A 19,770-nucleotide genomic window follows, 5' to 3' on the forward strand; every position below is an offset into this window, starting at 1 on the left:
GTAGAAATTTAAAACTTATCAAACCATTCTCTCTCACCTATACAATATTATACATGTATAAACATACTTATTAATAAACATACTTATATATTTTAAGAGATATAAATAAATAGACACATAGTATCTTTTTGTTCTCTCACAAAATTTTTAATCGCGATACGTTGTCTTTCCAACTCAAGCTGATGTGGCTATGTATTTTCATTACGTCGCTCTTGTGATACGTGGTAAAACCCGTTATATATAACAACAAGTTCTTCGAGAGATTTACACTAGAGAATAAATAAACCATCCATCAATCTATCAAGTCCCATTCAACGAATATACTCTGTTTCACGCAAAATGCAAGGGCAAAAAAACAGGAGGTTGAAAGCAGCCGAAGTTGCCGGCGGATGATCTAACGAGAGCTTACTATGCAGCTTCGGCGGTGTCACGGATATTTTCATATAGAAAGTTATTGAAATAATAGTGACGCGTGATCACGGAGGAAAGTTCACTTTTGCGCTGCCGGTGTGCGTTGCTGAAATTAATTGAATCATACATTCGCTCGCGCGCGCGCGCTCGTTTTGCGTCGCGGAACGTGTTTCTGTACGAACTTTTTAATGAATATCAACTGTGCGAGCAATATAAATACACACGAATAAATGATCTCGCTTTCTGACGCGCAATTTGCCGGACCGCCGCGCGCTGGGAATGTCGATCGGCCGCGATTTTTCCTATTGTAAAAGTTTCCGGAGGGTCGGGGCCGCGAACGGCATATTAGGCTCGTCCTCTCGATCCGACGTTCTATCGGATATTGGTCACTGTTCGTAAAGCGAATCAAAGTAAAATTTCCGAACGCCGCATATCGCACACCTACCTCTCCGTGCCTTCTGTCCCGTGGAATTTTCCGCGACTCGGTCTGTCGTAAATTTTATCCAAGTTTTGCGTCCACGCGAAACTTTCGTTCGCTTGCTGTCCGCATTTCTTATCGCGAACGCAGGAAATTTCGGAAAGACATTCCTTCCGACGACGACGACAACGACGACGACGACGACGACGCGACGTCGGAACGGGGCCGCGAAGACAAACTTTCCGAAATTGTTTTTAACGCATTGTAACCGGAACTCGGAGGAATTATTGTACGGCTACGCGGGCTAATGGCGAAGTTTGAGCGAGGTCGGGAAACCTATATATATTTCTTTCGACGTTTGGAATATCGGTCGCGCCAGCGAAGCGCACGGAAACGCGCGCCGCTCTCTCTGTACGCGTGTGTGCGAATCGAAGAGTAATTTCCGCCCCGTTCAAGCCGTATCAATCGAGCGGCTGTAAATTTCTGCGAGCTTTTAAGATGTCGTATTCCACGAGCGGGTCGGGATTTCAACGGTAAAATTTTAAGAGCGCGTTATACTTAAGAGTTTATTCTTGTCGTCGCGCGCGATTTGCACTTTCTTTCGTTGCTTTCGTATGTATACGCGTGTCAATCGATATTTGGTACTTGTAAATTGCATCGCGAATGCACTTGACACATAAACTCCGAACAAAACTATGAGATACTACGTAAAGAGTAAAATATACGAAAAGAAAATATTATTTATATCATTATTTTTCGCAAAATATCGCATTTCGGATAATTTGTGTGTCAAAATTTATTTTATGCGTATAAACGTCGAAACGCGACTACAAATCAACAATGGTATTATATCACATATTCTACATTGATTTGCGCGACGTGTTGTGTCGCGAAAAACAAATCAAGATAACGAGCATAACTCAATGTCTTCCGCACACGCTTCATTAATAAATTATCCAAGTCGCTTCATCGAAGCATTCACTAAGTTTGTTCGTCGCGCTGACGAAGGGCCTTATTATGTGAATCTGACGCGTTGTATATTCATTCGTGTTCACGTGTGAGTGTGTGCTCGCGCATACATATATGTGTGTATATATATATATATACATATATATATATATATATATATATGCGCGAACTTTACGACTGCATAATTGCCAAGAGTTGATGAGAAGCCGCGGCAAATTCCGTCGCGCTTCCCAAAAGCTGAGAAGAGACAGCTGCGAGTGTGCATCAGACCAATCTTCTCCCTAGCTGCCGGTATATAGATACGTGAGGCTTTATGATAAGAAAATACATATATATATATAGTTTTTCGTTTTGTGTAAAGCACGCGCAAAAAACTTGATCGTGTTTCTCCATATCTCGATGTTACTATCATCCGCCGTTTACCAATTTTATCGCGCATTTGCGGATAACGCGGAATGAAATGTCGCGGTGCGAAGGTTTCCTGTAAAGCGCGAAACTTTTTCGATTCATATCAGCCTCGGGTGGTAGTTTTAACGACCGTGGTTGTCGCGAAACGCCTCGAGTTTACGAGTCGGTTGTAAATAGTTAACGCCTAGAATCGCAGCGCGGCGCGGTGTGGCCAATAAAATAATTTTGCACGCTGTAAAGCAAGGCTCCCCCTTCGACGACAGCTCCGTACGCTTTCGAAATTTGTGGAGCGGAAATTGCGACTAACGGAATGCCCGGTCGATTCCAGAATTCCGGCGCCCTTCGTTCGTGCGCTTCGAAGCGACGCGACGGTCCACCACATCATGTGGAAGAGAATTATCTTAATTTCGAAATGAGTCAAACTGTGTGTTATAGTGTGGCAAATATTTCTAATAAAGATAGGACAAAAAAAAAATAATAATAATAAAAGACAAACAAAGAAGTAAGAAACAAAGACAAAAGTTTCTACTTCCGAGTAAGTAACTCTCTTTTAACGAGAAGTAAGTAACTATCTCTTAACGGCATGAGAAGTTTTATTTAAACTATTCGTTTGAAAGTATGACCGGGCTTTCTGCGCGCACAACGCCTTCGCTTTGCGTCGCTTGTTAAACATCACCGACGAGAGAGTTCGCAAAGACTCACCATTTAAGACATGAACCCTGATGGACGCCATATTGGCGTTGCTGGGCTTGCAGCTGTACTCCCCGGAGTCCGAGGGTTGCGCCGTCTGAATAAGAAGCCAAGAGGTGGTGACGTCGCTACCTTTCTCGGTTATCACCGAGACGCCGCCCCTGGGACTGTCGTAGCTCAGGACGTTCTTATTGTAGTACCAGAAGATGTAGGCTGGCGGTTCCGAACTGAAGTGTATGGCGCACGTCAGGTTTATCGTGCTCCCTGCACCGACGTAAAGCTCGGGTCCGCCCAGTATCGTCGCCGTCGGTACTGCAATATAAAGAAAAATTTTCTCTTTCACCTATTCCCTCTCCCCGCTGTCTTCTTCCGACCCTCATTTCTCGATCTTCCTCGCACCCCTCCCGCGCGCTCGTCCCACCCCCGCTCCGGATTTCATTCGGAGATCCGTGCGTCGTGAAAGCTCTTCGCGTGAAAGCCTCTTGGAAATGGTACTTAGCGAACGAGGGGAACGAGGAATCTTTAAAGCCGCCTCGTGATCCGTGTAGAGTAACGAGGTGAGGCTTTTTAACAAACTTCAGGCGGAGGAAAGCGGGTCGATGTAATTGAAATAATGAGCGCGACCATTGCCAAGTGCGTCTTAGTCGTCACAAGTGTATTCTTCCTTTTTCAAAAATCCGCCGGTTACTTTTGTTTATGTATTATTCTTTATGTGAGAGATCGAAGAAGATAAGCGAAATAAATGCGCGGCTTACCAACGACGTTCAAGCGAAACTGATGCGATTTGACGGGTATGGTGGAAATCTGACATTCGTAGATCCCCTGATCTCGTTCCTGCGCCCACTTTATGCAGAGGGTCCACTCGGACCACTCGCTGTTGTGGCCTATGGGTTGTTTGGGCAGTGCTTGAAATCGCTGATCGCTCGTGTACGTATACGCTCCCGCCGTCAAGATGTGAATGTCTCTGTGTCTGACCCAAGATACCTTCGCAATCAAGAAAATAGAGAAAAGGTCATAAATAAAATAATACACGCCTTAAAATATCTACACTGATGAAGAAAAGACTAAATTTGAAAAACTATTCAATCATAAATTTTAATTTGTTTATAAAGACAGAATCTCTCTCTCTCTCTCTCTCTCTCTCTCTCTCTCTCTCTCTCTCTTTCATTCACTAGAAAGATTCTCGTTATTTCAAAATATAAAATATAGTTTAGTTATTTCTCAAATAACAATACAGCAGCAACATATAGAAACAAAGCTCTCGCGCTAGTGAAATTTTATTTCCGCGCTTCGACACAATTTTATACTTTATCTTACAACATTTCTTGAACAGAAGAGCGACCGACGTCGGAAAAATATACTCATCGGAATGGGGAGCTTATCTCGATAACTTCGAGCTCGCTTCCCGCGCACTATGTCGGGGGGTCTGGCGTCATGAAGCGCTTCTCGTACAGTTACCTGGGCCAACTTTACCGCGATTCCGAAACGGAAGGACCCGAACGAGAGGATCTGTCTATTTCCGTGCTCGTGGAACGCCGAAAATCACCGACCCGTGTCGAAGCAGTAAGAAAAGTTGCGAAGGAATACAGAAACTTTTCCCGGGGGAGTTTCGGGCGCTTCCTTCGCCGATGCACGCAAACCAGATTCCCACGAACCCCGATGGTGTCGATGCGAGACTTTAGATTCGAGTCTTGGCGATTTTCGGAGGAAGCCTTCGAACGGAAAGTAAAAAGATTCCGTATATAACAACAGAGCGACCTCAACATCCTTTCCTTATATCCGAAACTCTTCCGGAATTCTTCAGAAATATTATCTTTCAAAAAAGCTCCGCGTCTCTTTGATCCAAACTTTTTATTTGAAAACGCGTCGCGTTTGTGTAACGGAGCAAACTAATTTATTCTTAAAGAACGAAATCGTCAAAAGTTAACGCGGAATGATGTTTTCGAGTACATATTTTTTTTTATATAAATTTAATTTGAATTAAAGCAATTCGAAAAAATTATTGCTTAAATGCCGGTTCGCATCCTGAATTTAAAAATTTTTATGAATGCAGAATTTGCACGGTCTCCAAATAAAAAAAAACTCTTTAAAGAAAGTGGCCGGAAAAAACAGAGAGATCTGTAGGTTTAATTTCTTAGCCGGAATATATACTATTTTTTTTTACGATTTTTTGCAATTATTCCTTTAAATTATACACTGGAATAGGGAAACAGACAGAGTCTGCGTGAAGAATCGTTCGCGGAAAATACCAGCGTCGAAATGATTTATCGTTTACCGTTTGTCAGCCATTCGTTTTCGAAAGCTATCGCGGAGGTAACGAGCAAAACCCGTAACATTGGAATTCGCGGTAACGCTAAGTTCGACGCGTATTAACGCGTTGTGAAGCGCACGTCCCCAATGAGGAATATTTTAACTCTCCGGGAGTGTGTGGTGTTTAAGGGAGAAGAGTAAGAGAGAGAGAGAGAGAGAGAGAAAGACAGAGAGAGAATGGCTGTGTTCTCGTCGATATTTTCACGGAATCCGACCTCGTATATAAACCGAGCGGTTGGAACTATGTCGGTGCACATACAACGCACATGTGTCTGCATATGTGCCGCCGCCGTTGGCACCACTTAGCGTATTTACTCGACGAAGTTTGCGCCGTCTCTCGCGGCGTCTGGTAGCTATTGCACGGAAACAAAAGCAGTTTAGCGCTTCCTAACTTATCCATCGGGACGAATGGGGCGACTCGCGGACGCGAGGGATGAAGCGGAATGGCGCGAGCGCGCGCCGCGCCCGCCGAGTCGGAGAGAGCTACAAGAAGACGTCGGCAATGATGAATGTCGAACGTTAAGTGGAACTAGCGCAGACACATAACAGAAATGTGGCAAATGGTTTCTCATATTGTCTGCAAAGTAAGTTTGAGAGCGATGCTCATATCACCGCCGCTGAAGGTTGCAAATTACGAAACTCTTTCGATCGTAAACCTCGATAGCAAATTAATATTATATCTGCTGTATATTAATATATCATTGTTTAAAATTACTAAGTATCACGTTTGAATATAATCTTAGATCGAACGCGCGATTCCGATATTACTAAAATGTGTAATATCTCTCTCTCTCTCTCTCTCTCTCTCTCTCTCTCTCTCTCTCTCTCTTCTCGGCTTATTAATTCTTCTGGTAATTATTAGCAATCATTATGGAACATAATGCTGCGTAAAAATCAACGTGTGTGTTACAAGATTTTTATATTTTTAATAACAAAGAAAGAGAGAAGGGTGGCTGCTGTAGTATTAGTGCCGCTTTATCGAAACCGCATTGTACACATACACACATACGCGCACACGAATAAACTTCATATTTCACTGCTCTGTTTTCGCAAGCATCCCTTTTTCACTCGAGTTCTCCCTCTGGTTGCCGGGCGCACACCGGTATATTGATCCTGTTAGTTGATGATTTTCCTGCTACTACTCTTCTGCATTATTTACAGCTTTAGTTGTAAAATATAGTTTTACTTGTCATGCAAGTGTTAAACCACCACCGACCGGATTGCTGCGAGATGTCAGCGAGATGATTGGTAATGCACGTCGAGAGAGACGTTCGGTGACACGCACGTCAGGATGCACTTTCAGTCTCGATGAAACCAGAAATGCCCTTCGCTTTTATTCGGAATGTTATTGAGTTATTTAATAACGGTATTGAATTAATTTGTCGAAATAAAATAACAAAGTTAAAATACTGTTTCGAAGGTGAATAAAAAATACAAATAGTTGGTCAATGCAAAATAATAAAAAAGTAACATATAGTCACGTTGTTTGCAGATCTGAGTAATAATCGGAATAATATTATAAGCGGGTTAACACATTTTGAGCGCGAAACATCGTAAAGCGCGCGAAATTATTGCAAATTCTCTCAATCAGTTCAAGTATTACAATGAATGCAAAATATAAATAGTGTTCGATCATTTTCTAAATATAATATCGCCTCTATTGCTTTTTATTTCGCAAATATTATTTTTTTTTGCAATATTTTGCCTCTTCACCTTTTTTTTTTAATATTTATACGCGATTGGCATTGTGCGGAATTTGGTATTATTTTTTTCACATTAATCCCGCTATCGCGCTAATCAGACGAGCGCTTGTGTCATGAAACACGATTAAAAGCTCTTCTCTTTGATATCGCATCAAGTATATGTATGCCGGAATTTAATTTCATTGACGATAAATGAAGATGATTTTTTGGCATTTGTAGTTTTCAAAATATTCGAAACTCGCCTTTCAACAATTAATTAAATTATGTGGTACAATATAAAATATTTTGTTTATTAACATGCAAATTATAAAATTTGATAATTTTAATGTATCTAATTTTAAAGCTGAAGGTTGGTAATACATGTATAATAATTAAATTAGCTCTGTATTTGTTTGCATAAATTAATAGATATATTTGAAAAATTATGTGAAAAATAATTGAGATAAATTTTTTTTGAGATTTTACATTATTAAGACAGTGTGCTTATAAACCAATAATATTTTATTTAGTAAAAATAACAAAATGCAAAAACTTTGATGCATATCTCTGAGATATTGATAAAGATATTAACAAAGATATTGATAAGGATATATTAATGATTCAATATACTTTGCATGTACTTTATTTAAGTAGCGCTTACTTATTGGCTTTACAACAAGCCTCGGGTAACTACTATAACTCGTAAATCGGCTTTCGCGTGAAATAGCTTACCCACTAGCGCAGGAATAATTAAATTGCTTTGTGAGAAAGCAACCAGAAATGCGGAAAAATTTTCGACCCCGATCTATTATTAAACGCAATTATCACACGACGCGACGCGTCGCGAAACAACTGAAAGGAAAGAGCGCAAAGACAATTTTTTTTCTTTTCTTCATATATAAATAATATCGCGTCCGACGTTCTCTCGTTCTCACACAGATGTTAAAATACCGTTTCAATTAAATCTTCTAACTATTTTAATTATTCCGTTACCATGTCGTAAACAATGCAATTTCAGAGAAGAGTCGAGCGGATTTGCAATACTTCACGTAACAGTCGAGTTTGCGAGAGAACATTTTCGCTCGCGATCTCTTTCCGATCTTCGCTTTGTCAAAGTCTGTCATCAATATTAAATTACCAGGATGTTACGAGGATTTTTATTGTCATCGTTAGCAGCGAGTAACTGAATCCGTGATTTTTATCGCAAAAAAAATACTGCGTCGAGATCTGAATACAGATCATTGTTATGCGATATTCAACAGGCGTATTTATTTGAAATAACTGAGCGAGTAGATGAAAAAAATCGAGTACATTCTAAAGAATACAAATGTGCGCGCGTGTGTGTTTGTGAAAGATTACATCGATAATGATCTGCGCAATTCGGTTGGCTAACAGCTCTGATCATTACTTTCAATAGAGATCGTGATAGTATTGCGTCTGCAATAAAATTGAGTTTCCAGTTACCTCTAAGGTCAATTAACGTCCAATCGACCTCGCGCAACTCGATTATTTCCTGCAAATCGCTTCTCCTAAGATGTTTACGGGGAACCGGGTTCCTCTTTTGCCTTTGTGAAAGAGAAGTGAGAGAGAGAGAGACAGAGAGAGAGAGAGAGAGAGAGAGGGGGGGAAAAGAGACTGCTAATCTTTGGCCTAAATGTTTTCATAAGTTTAACTTAAATATAGCAACAATAGATGAGGTCGCTCTTAAACACGTGGGATTTACATTCGATAATAATTTATAATGGCCTTTGTGATTATAACTTTCTTAAGTATCGTCATAAATCACAATTGCGAAGTTTTAAACGGATAAAGTGTTATAATTAGATGATATCTCTTTTGTTTCGTGCTCCTTCATAATTTATAAGTGACAAACTATATAGTGTTGTATATGAAAAAGCTCTTACAGTCTTGTCGCCCAGGTGGCGAACTCGGCACGTGAGGTATGCAGTTTTCCCGATCAGCGCCGTCACGTTGGTGTTTTGCGAGAAGTCGAAGGTGGGTTCCGGTTTCGACTTCAGGCCGGAAGAATGATCCAGCAATTGTTGTCGTGGTCTGGCCTGAATCGCGTGCCTGTCCATGTTATCTATCGTTCGATCTCCCAGACTCAGCGTATCTGTAACGGGAAAAATTCGCTGATTGAGTATTCAAACGGTCGTAATACACATCTCGAATGATTGACGTTACATTATGATCTGCGATAACACATACGAATTTTATATACATATATATATTATTTGTTTTAATAAAATAATAAATATATTTAAAAGACATAACAAATAGAAAAAGATAAATAATAATAAAACGCCGGTTTTGCGCAACACAATGTAGTTATTTAAAATTTAAATAACAAGTCAATAACAATTTAATTGTTATTTTAGTAAATAAATATATTTTGCGCAATATACAACTAATATGTGGCTTTTGTGTTTATTACACACATGTATTGATTTCAGTGCTATTTTTTGTAGCTTAAAGCAGAGAGAAGACTGAGAGCGGCCAGGCTCATAAGAGAATCGCTTTTCCGCATTATAAGCCAGCGCGATGTCCATGAATGGTGCACATTGGCAACTACGTAGCCATGTCCACGAACGACAGCGCACGAACTTGTCAGTGCGCTATGTTCAAACGTGGACGTGGTTCTATTCCGCGCTATGTCAACAGCGTACGATTTTATTCTGTTCAGATTCTGACAGATTGAGTTCACAGTTTGGCCGATTAGGTTCACATCTTGATCGGTTAGGTTAGGTTCATATAGTGACTGGTCAGGTTCATATACTGACCGGTTAGATCCATATCTGGGTCGGTTAGGTTAGGCTAGGTTAGGTTCATACCTAGGTCGGTAAGGTTCTCACATTCTGGCCAGTTAAGTTTACATTTTGATCGGTTAGGTTAGCTTCGTATTTAGGTCGGTCACGATAAGAACCTAACCGGTCAAAATGTGATTTTAACCGACTGAAATATACAAACCTATTGGAACAGGATGTGAACCTAACCGATCAAACTGTGAACTCAACTTGTCAGAATGTGAGAACAGAACCGCTGTGAACATAGCGCGGAATAAAGTCATGTCCACGTTTGGACATAGCGCACGCATTAACAAGTCGTTCGTGGACATGGCTACGTAGTTGCCAATGTGCACTATTCATGGACATTGCGCTGGCTTACAATGCAAAAAAGTGATTACACATTCTCTTATGGGCCTGGCTGCTCTCAGTCTTCTCTCTGCTTAAAGCAAAAATGTAAGATTTAGTAAACTATGCAACGTATGCACACAGTTGATAGACAGAATTAAGCTGTTTTAATTTATATTGGAACTTAAATGATTTTACTTACACTATTTTTAATTAATAAATTAGCTTTTAGCTAAATCACATAAACCAACAGAGAATTAATGAAATTTCTGATTATTCGAAATCTCTCTCTCTCTCTCTCTCTCTCTAATTATTATCAAACGCACGAACAAGAGATTACAAAGCTTTACAGTTGTAGCATTTGCAAATGTTTAGAATTTATCGAAATATATTATCAATAAAATGTTTGATTGCCACATAATTGTTCAGAGTTTCACTTAACTATTCAATTCTCTTTTATACTTTCCAATTATTTCAAAGTCAGTACTCGCTGGAGATGCGTCTAAATGGCGACAGTGAAACACGTACGTGACGATCGAAATATTCCACGGAATAGAAAGCGATGGTGTTTCACTTGACATATCGAGGCTTTTGATTCTGTCTATTCACCGTTGCCGTATTCGCTGCTGCGAGATAGCGGATATCGATATCTTTTCGTCGTGCGCCAATACGCGCTCGCATGCGCAATAATTTTCAGCACATGTTCGACAGATTTTGTACCGAAAAATTTTACCACGATAAAATTTCGCTCTCGATAATGTCGATCAAATAACATTTTCACATGCGAGACTTTTCTTTCTCTTTCTAGTATTTTTTTTTTTTTTTTCCACCCTCGGTGTATCCCGGCGTCTCTTCATTTCTCGCTACATCGTGCGTTTTTCCCTCTTCGTTTCGGTTAAAAAGATTACTCGATGTGTGAAGTTATTTGATGCGTATATATTCGCGCTAAGAACAACAACGAGCACACTCACAAAAGTGGCGCGCTTGGATGACTACTTTTTGGAATTTGTTCCAGAGAACTGCAGGTCATCATCGATTTTCGAATCGCATGTGGCCGTAAAAACATCAATTTCTGGGGAAGAACCGCATGACAACGCGATTGCGATTAAAATTCAACGAAATAGAACGATCTAATTGTATGTAAATAAGAATTGATTTCTGTGTTTCAAGCAACGTGGATCTCCTCTGACTACTACCGTAACTTCAACGATAAGTAAAGTACGAGAAAGAAATTGTACTTTACAACAACAACAAAAAAATACAATCAAATATCTGAGCATTTGATTTTTTTCTTTGTTATACTTTGTTGAACTCTCGTGGATGCGTATCGGATGTAATGTATTTTTAAGGTTTGCAAAATGTATATAGAAACGCAAGAACATTCTTACCCATTTGTAATTTAATTAATAAACTCAATCACCTATATTGAGAAAAGTTAATGGTATCGTTTCGAGAGAGAGATATGACGTCAGAGTGTAGCTGTTCTCGGATGCTGCAAAATGGTCTGTAGAGCATCCACAGTGCACTTTGTGCACTGCAAGTTGTTGAGTTAGAAATGCACTCAGGAACGGTCGATATATGTCTCGAAGCAGCAGAAGTGTTTGCTTAGTGTTTGAAACTAACTCCAATGTGCATATTCGAGATTTAATGGCGAAAGATATATCTTTCAGCAGAATCGTGCAAACTCAGTATTTAAACCGTAATATCATAACTCTTTCTCTTGAACTCTAATCGTAAGAATGAAGTAGTTCGTTATTTTTTTTTTTTTTTTTTTTTTTTTTTTCCATGCGATAAAACAAATGATTGGATATCAATTTGAGATATCTCCACAGATTCTTGATATTTTATCCTCATCTTGAGTCTTGATATTTTCTCGAAGATGCAGTCTCCCCGATGTGTATTGTCCCTGATGTTTCATCCTCGAACAAATCTCGGATGCTCGATCGAAATGAGTTTTTAGAACGAGCGAGATTCAAATCAGCCGAAGCGTATGACTCCGAAGAATAAGCTCACGATCGACAAGCGCGTCTTTTCAGATCAGGAAGGATGAGTAGTTTCAGTAGCCAAGTGCATACAAAGTATCTATATAGATGAGTAATCAGAAAACCGTAATATAACCGCGGGATATACCACGGTATATAGTCGGCGGAAGATTGGATGGAATTAGATTAGATCAGAGCTCATTACGTCTCGGCTTAAAGTGAATTAGGTAGAGAATGGGCTCGCACGGGTAAAAGGACTTCACTCCGGGCTAAAGATAAATTCTTTTCCTCATTGTTTTTCCTATAATACATCACGTGAATGATAATGGCACTGCCATCTTGGAAGACAATGGCGATGAGCCGCAATGTAGTATCTTGTCTCTCGGAACACCGAGTGCTAAACTTTTAAGACGCCGACATAGCTCCGCAGCTTTGGCATCTTCGCAAGATCTGATACATACAGACCGTGGCGAAAGCCAGGCGTTGCTCTCCCGTACTTATATATATATATATATATATAGTTTCCACAAACAAAGTGAGACAAATCCTTTTATTGGCAGTGTAAAAATTCTTCTTTGTTTATACCTTTAATGACAAAAAACGTATAAGAAAGTTTATCGCGGGAAATCAATAGAGAAAAGAGAGTTAAGTTGTTGATCTGATGTTTAAACGGGGACGGTAGGATTGTAAACTGTAATTAAACGCGGACGCGCGAACGAGTAAAAGTTGATAGTGGAAAACTTTGCACTTCATTAGCTTTTCCACTGAGATACCGCTCGGGTCTGAAGCGGTCTCTTGCCCGCACCGCTCTAACAATATGATCTTGTGTGATCTTAGAACAGGTGTACGTGTGTGTGTGTGTGTGTACGTGTGTGTGTGTTTAGTGGATACTCGGTCGAATCTCGATATACAAAGACAACCGTGACGATATACATAAGGGGGATGAGTTCTCTTCGGGAGAGCCAAAGAGAAGGACTCTCTGGAGTGCATGGAAAAGCTCGTTATAAGCTCTTCGGTCTTAGTTGTGCCGCTACAAAATTAATTAAAGCAAGTGCTCGCTCAGGCGAGCGCGAGATATCAAGAATTGTCCTTTTGTTGGTTGCGCCAGTGAATCCGCGCGCATCATTCGCCAGAGATAATGAACAGCGAATATTTTCCGGGAGATATGTCGAGAGAGCACTTAAGAGATCGGGATAAAAGATTGTAACGATAAGGATTAAGTTCCGTGTACCACCATCTATAAGATGCGCTTGCGACGCTTCCTCTTGTAAGTCTTGTGTCTTGCTTTGTCACCAACGACGTGAACATTTGATATAGCGCGCACTGTTTGCGGTCTGTGCAACCGTAATATTTCGCGTACATTAGTCAGAGACTTTTGAAAAGAATTCTCGTTTCGAGACTTTGCTAATTTGCATGTCGCGCGCGCGATAATTGTTCCCAAAAGAGAGTTTAACGAGGAAGCGTAACGCAAAAAGAGTTTTTTATCCCAGAACGAAATATAAAAGATTACATTCAATGGCAAGAAAAACTTTTTGCGAATTGAGATTACTCGCGAGAGAGAAAGAAAGAGAGAGACAGAGAATGGAAGTATAACTCAGACAATTTTCATCGATTTATAGACGACTAGCCTTTCAGCAAATTGCGAGCCATTCGTTTTCAGTGAGTTGAGGAAAAGCTGGATTTGTCGACGTGTTCATGCCGCTTCTCTTTTTTTTTTTTTTTTTTTTTTTTTTTTTTTCACGCGACTCTCGGTAATTGCGTTCTCTGTCACTTGACGTCATATGGATACGGATGGTTACTAAGCGCGTTATTACAATCGCGCCCGAAGATTCGTGACAGGTGAAATAGAATACCCTATCAGCACTTCGAGTCAAATCTTTGTGAAAAAAAAAAAAAAAAAAACAAACCGCATGAACTTCGCGAAATTTATTCTCAAACTTTTCGATGGTTTTTAGATTTTAAAGCGCGAGATAATTAAGGGAAACACATTGATTTCTCGACGAAATTATCAGTTTGTTAGAATGTGACGACGAGAAAATCGATTTAGAGAGTAATAGATATAGTTTCCGAAACACGCGCGTACAGGTAAAATGAATATTACCGGAGTATTAGAAATTTCGTTTTTAATGGGAAACTGTTTTCTCTGATTCTTTCACGAGATAGCGAACATGACACGGCAAATAAGTTTGAAAGCTTCAGAGAGAAGATCTCATTTACGACCTTTCAGTTTTTTAGCACTTTGTGAATATTGTATGTAACTTAGCGTGTGTTATTGCTTCTTAAGATCTTAATTCGCGCGAACCAAGTAGTCAAACGTACGTACGTTGGAATTCATTACGGTGAAAAAACGGCTCGGGAGGCTGCCACGAGAAGAGAAAGAATGGCATATACAAAGAGTTATCGATACGAAAGTACCGATAGATATTGTAACAGCTGCACCGGCCGCAGCCGTATCATAAAACGCCGATGATGGAGGAGGAATAACGATAACTCCACTGGGCACATATTTCTCGCGTTTCGTACGAACGTATCGATCGTCACAAAATAATCTTCGCGGCCGCACTTTTTTTCCCGAACGTGCCGGACGGTGAAATTACTTTTCGCGCCGTGGCGGCGCGTTTCCGATGCCAACTGCACGTGACTCGAAGAATTTGCACACGAATCGCGCATCTGTACCTTCAGATTAAGGTATTTAAAGAAACTGCTCTTTTCTCTCGTCTCTCTCGTCTCGCATTTCGTTGCAATTTACCAAACCCAGAGAGAGAGAGAGGCGAAACGAAATCCAGACCGCGGCGCCGCGCCACGGTAGCACAGCGATCTGAATATTTAGATCGCTCTGGGACACCGGGCGAATGACCTTCGCAACAGCGTGGGTGGATCGTTTTCCGTCTCTCTCTCTCTCTCTCTCTCTCTCTCTCTCTCTTTGAAAATGGACGGTAAAAGTTACGCGAGATCTTATTATTTCTCGAACTCATCGCAATTTGTACTCAACGCTTTCGCTTCTACGATCTTTGACTCCGTGACTTTGACTCGATGAAGAGAACGACAGTTAAGACATTTGTCTCTTTATTTGTCGACGGTGCAAGTAGAATACCACGACGTGGAGTTACACAATTTCGCACTGTGATTTTTCTCTTATACAAATACATTTTATTTTTTTATATATTTTCTACGTATTGAATAATTAAATTATCGAACTGCTTCATTACTAAAAACTGTGTTCACAGGTTTGTTTTTCTTTTCCTCAAAAGTTTAAATTAAAAAAATAAATAATTAATAATTGTGAAAAATGTAGAGAACTATAAATTAAATTTTTTAATTATACATATTTATTCCAAAGTACTATATTTATTTTTCAATCTCTGATATTCCGATTCATATCATCTTTTATTCATATTTTACACATAAGTATATAGAGTTTGTATTTGTCATAGATTTTTTTTTTTAATTTCTGATATTTCAGAGATTGTTGAGATTTATCTTCTGAATTTCTCTGTCTCGCAGTTATTAGTTCCAGCAAAATAAGGTCACACGAAACCGAATTAGCCCATTTTGCATTTTCTCGCAGTCGCGCTTTTTCCGCATCTTTTATTGAGTAATTATTCGTCGCGAGCAATAAAACTCTCTGCAGCTTTATCTTGAACTACAGTTCCGTTATTCGACATTACGTTTTTCCCGAGTCCATCTGGGTCACGGCTCAATCAGAAGCTCACTTTAAGGTATCGCGTTATTCATCTGACTCGTAAAAGTGCCTCTGGTCGGACGGTTATGCACGGTTGTGCAGTAAGTGAGATTGGACGTTTTTCACTCTACCTGAAGAATTATTGATGCGCAAAACTTGCGTGTCGCATGAACGGATTTGTAAAAGCGCGCGCAGAATTTGCGGCAAATTGTCGTAAATTTTACGCAAAGTTTACTTTGTTGAATTAATTTCGAGACATAAAAATGATTTGCGTAACAATTTTTCATAAAAATATTTTATTACGAACGTAAATATATGTTTGCGACATCGCGCCGCATTGTTTTTCAACTAACCAGGCCGCGTTCTTTCGCTACATACGTGAAATCTTGCACCGAGAGGCCATCGGAATTATTTGCAGAATTTAATAAAACCCCGTGAAAACCCGGTTACGCCGCCCGCCGCACGATTTACGACCACCGGAACGCGCGCCTCTACTCAACGTGCCGTTTCGAGCAATAACGGAAACGCCGAAACGCAATTCCGTCCCGGAGGTGTCTGCGTGTCGTTATTCTCTAAATTATGCATCTGAGCGTGCGCGCGCGGATATGCAAATTTAAAATAAATCAAGAAACTGAAGCCTCGCGCTCGACCGCTCGAACCACACCACCTAGAAGATAAGTAAGTCAGATAAAGTTCCGTAGGACCTTATCTTTTAAACAGGCAATGTAATTTAATCACACCGGTCGGTGCAGTCGCGTGACTTCGCATCGCGGATTTGTCTTCCCCGGACTGCGTCGCGCGAGGTACCGATGTTATATGCTCGCGCGAGAGAGACGCGTTATTTTTTCTCGTTGCCCCGAGATTGCGCGAAATAAATCGCACCCGCTCGTACGCGCACCACGAGCATAACTTTTGCGTGTAGTAACGAGCGACGTAAATGATTTGTGGGCGGGTATATAAAAGCGGAATATAAAACAGACGCAGCCTGATACTACGGCGTGCGAAACGCGCGGATATTTTTTTTAATAACGAAATTAGATGAGTATTTCTCGAGAACTCGAGAGGCGGGAATTCACTCGCACATTTGAAATAGTACCTCTCTCGGCATATATGAGATTTTATCTAATAAGGTAATATATATCCTTTACACTCACCCCCCGAGTATGTGCAATTGTTCATGTTTACCACAAAGCATATTGAATCAGATTAAGTAACATAGTTGAATGTTTATGAATATAAATTAAGTTCTCTTGTTTTTTTCATATCAAAGTAATTACGTTAATGTAATTTAAAGTTTTAAATATTATGATCTTTTTTGCGTGATTTCAGCGTATACTGCGTGTAATGCGTTTGTTATTTGTGATGTGGTAAATTTTCCAAGTTTGTTCCGGTATATCTGGCGCTATTTTGTGATAACTAACAAATGTGATTGTCTACATATTTTCCGATTATTTTAAACACAATGCGTGAAACGCGTAACGAATTTAATTTAAAGTTAGAGTTACTGTTTGCTGTCCTCCTCCTGGCTAGCAATTAGTACGTAGATATTGTATGTGTGTATATATATTTTGTAGGTGCAATTAAAGAATGTACATTTTTCTAAGTATAATGTTATACTAAATTTACAAAGTAGCGAAACGGATACGTCGGACTTTTGTGAAAACGCAAAATGGTAATTATTATGTTTAGCATATTAATCATGTGTTTCCAGTTTGTTCTCTCTCAATGTTGCTACGAAAACGCAAACCATTATTTTCTCTGACTTTGTTTCTAACCGCACCAGCTCTGCAAACGCATTTCATATTTGTCGAACTCGAAACTCGCGTCAGTTTTGCGCTGTTTTTCGCGATTACTCGCTTTCGCGTTGTTAGTGTCGCGCCCGCTGCACGGTCGCATAAAATTTCTGTGTAATAACCGCATGGATTTACGAGGCATTACGATATTTAAATGCCGAGCTTTACTCCGTTGCGTATTTTCGTTACCGTACTCCGAGTTCTCATCGGTATATATATATATTCTCGCGTACACTTGAAAATTTATCACGATTTTTATCACACAAAAATTTAAAATAAAGAAACGCTCAATATTTCTCAAATCGGGAAATTGCATTAATTTATCCGACAATGGGCCGTAGAATGTATTTTATACGCATAATGTAGTAATCAGGATAAATTGCAATAAATCTATTTTGCAATAAATTATAATGCTCTTTGCTTGTGTGTTGCTTTACACACAATTTCCATTCATCGCGCAAAATTATCCAGCAACGTATATTAAAATAAAATATATATGTGAAAATATATTCTAATAACATACATTCGTGCCCGCGCGTTCGCAACGTTTTGAAGAATGCGATTATTAAAACTGGTGTTACAATTTAAAAACAATCATTTATTCGGCTATTACGAAAGCGTCATTGCGAGAACATTGAATTTCAAAGAGAAGAAAGGTTTTTTCCACGCAAAAGGTATCAATTTCTTGACGTTACAAGTCTCATGGAGTAGCGTCTCTTCTCTTTTAAAGCTACTAATGATCTCAAATCAGATTTTAAAAAAGCATCCTGCTTTCTTTTTTCTTCAAGTCCTTCTTTTTAACTTTCCTCTCGCTCATTACGCAAGAAAAGAAAAAAAAAAAAACAAGAACGCGCGGTCTCGCGGAACAACACAGAGCAACGAAACCAATTAATTAAAAGCATTCTTCCTGTGTGAATCCACCGCACAAAGCACGGATCTCCTGACGACGCGACATATCCAATATAGGACAAGCGAACCGCGTCGCGAAATAATGGGACGGCCATGATTACGCGAGTTTATCGTTCGCCGTCACGTGACGCGGAAATGCAGCGAAACTGCAGGAACTGCGTTCAAAACGGGCGAGGGCGCTCTCGCACTTGGCTCTCGTAATTAAAACACGGAGGGAAACTTAATGTTTCCTTCCTTTCGAGGACTCGCAAACACACAACAAGGGGACCCCCCCCCCTTCCATCTCCGAATCGTCGTAGTCGCGCAGTCTAGTTTAAATCGCGTTTATATTATCGTCGTGCGTGACGGCATTCACAAATTGCACGCGAGAGGTAAGCGAACTCGTACATACAGAGGAGTGAGATTGAAATAACAATGAAATACCGTATATTTGCATAACATATAATAACGCAATAACGATTCTCGAGCAAATAATTTCTGTTCTTCAATTTGAGTTGATTGTGCTGATATTTGGATCGCGTTTGAACTTTCGTGATAGATTATTGCGCAAATATATTTCTCGGAATTTGAAAACGGAATTCTCTGTAAGCGAAACTCGATAAATCATATATATAATTTTTTTTTTTTCACACGAGACACGCCCGAGATAATGAAATTACGGCAGCTCGATTTGCGCGTGCAAATTCAACAACTCCGCTCGATAATAAACCAAGCTTGCGCAGAAGAGATTAAATGTGTAATCAAGAAGTGTACAGACAATTATATATTAAAAAAAAAAAAAAAAACCAAAATTAAGATATTCTTTTATGTTTTTTTCGACGTTTTACTGCAATAAAGATTTTAATTAATTGCGACGTAACGGAAATCTTCTGTTCCTTAATAAAAACGTCTTTGTTCTGTGACCAATAAAACTTCCTCGTGAAAAATTACAAAGTACGCAGCAGGTAGCGTCTATAAGAAAACAATTTCTAATGGCGCCTCTAAGGGTACGCCTCTGTCTCGGGTTTCTTCAAGATTTAAGAAGATTAAAAGCCAGTACGGAATGGTACTCTCCTCTCTCACGTGGGGGCTTATTTCGCGACGTTGCTCTCATTTATTCTTGCGAACGCAACATTACCTCCCTTCCTTCCGACCATCATCTTTTCGCTATATAATACCGAGTCAATTGAGCAAGCGCAACTACTCTCTCTCGAGCGAGCGCGCGTTCGAACGACTAACGCTGTTACTTTCGGAGCGAATAAGTTTGTAGTAAACCGGGCAGGTGCGCCGTCAATCTCGGGGAGTTCCAGTACCTGCCAGAGAGGAGACTGCATCCCCCGGAATCGTTTTATCTCTCCGCCTTCGCGCTGCTCGCGCGCGTCTTGGAAAGTATGACGAACCTTGAA

At 40.0% G+C, this 19,770-nt stretch overlaps 1 protein-coding gene across 2 annotated transcripts in view; it reads right to left on the reverse strand.

Annotated features, from left to right (window-relative positions):
- LOC109854218 (cell adhesion molecule 2-like) overlaps positions 1 to 19,770 on the reverse strand; it is a 34,310-nt gene that overhangs the window by 3,745 nt on the left and 10,795 nt on the right. Inside the window, exons 1-4 of one of the 2 annotated variants that reach the window (XM_020427098.1) lie at positions 14,325 to 14,401; positions 8,793 to 9,001; positions 3,652 to 3,880; positions 2,909 to 3,208 (exon numbers count right to left, since the gene is read on the reverse strand). In XM_020427098.1, the coding sequence (XP_020282687.1) occupies positions 2,909 to 3,208; positions 3,652 to 3,880; positions 8,793 to 9,001; positions 14,325 to 14,388 (802 nt within the window). In that variant the 5' untranslated portion in view covers positions 14,389 to 14,401. Of the gene's footprint in view, positions 1 to 2,908; positions 3,209 to 3,651; positions 3,881 to 8,792; positions 9,002 to 14,324; positions 14,402 to 19,770 lie in introns of those variants that run through there. The other variant, XM_020427099.1, reaches the window with a different exon arrangement.

Source organism: Pseudomyrmex gracilis, unplaced genomic scaffold, assembly GCF_002006095.1.
Source record: "Pseudomyrmex gracilis isolate BER0280 unplaced genomic scaffold, ASM200609v1 scaffold_61, whole genome shotgun sequence".
Lineage (NCBI taxonomy): Eukaryota > Metazoa > Arthropoda > Insecta > Hymenoptera > Formicidae > Pseudomyrmex > Pseudomyrmex gracilis.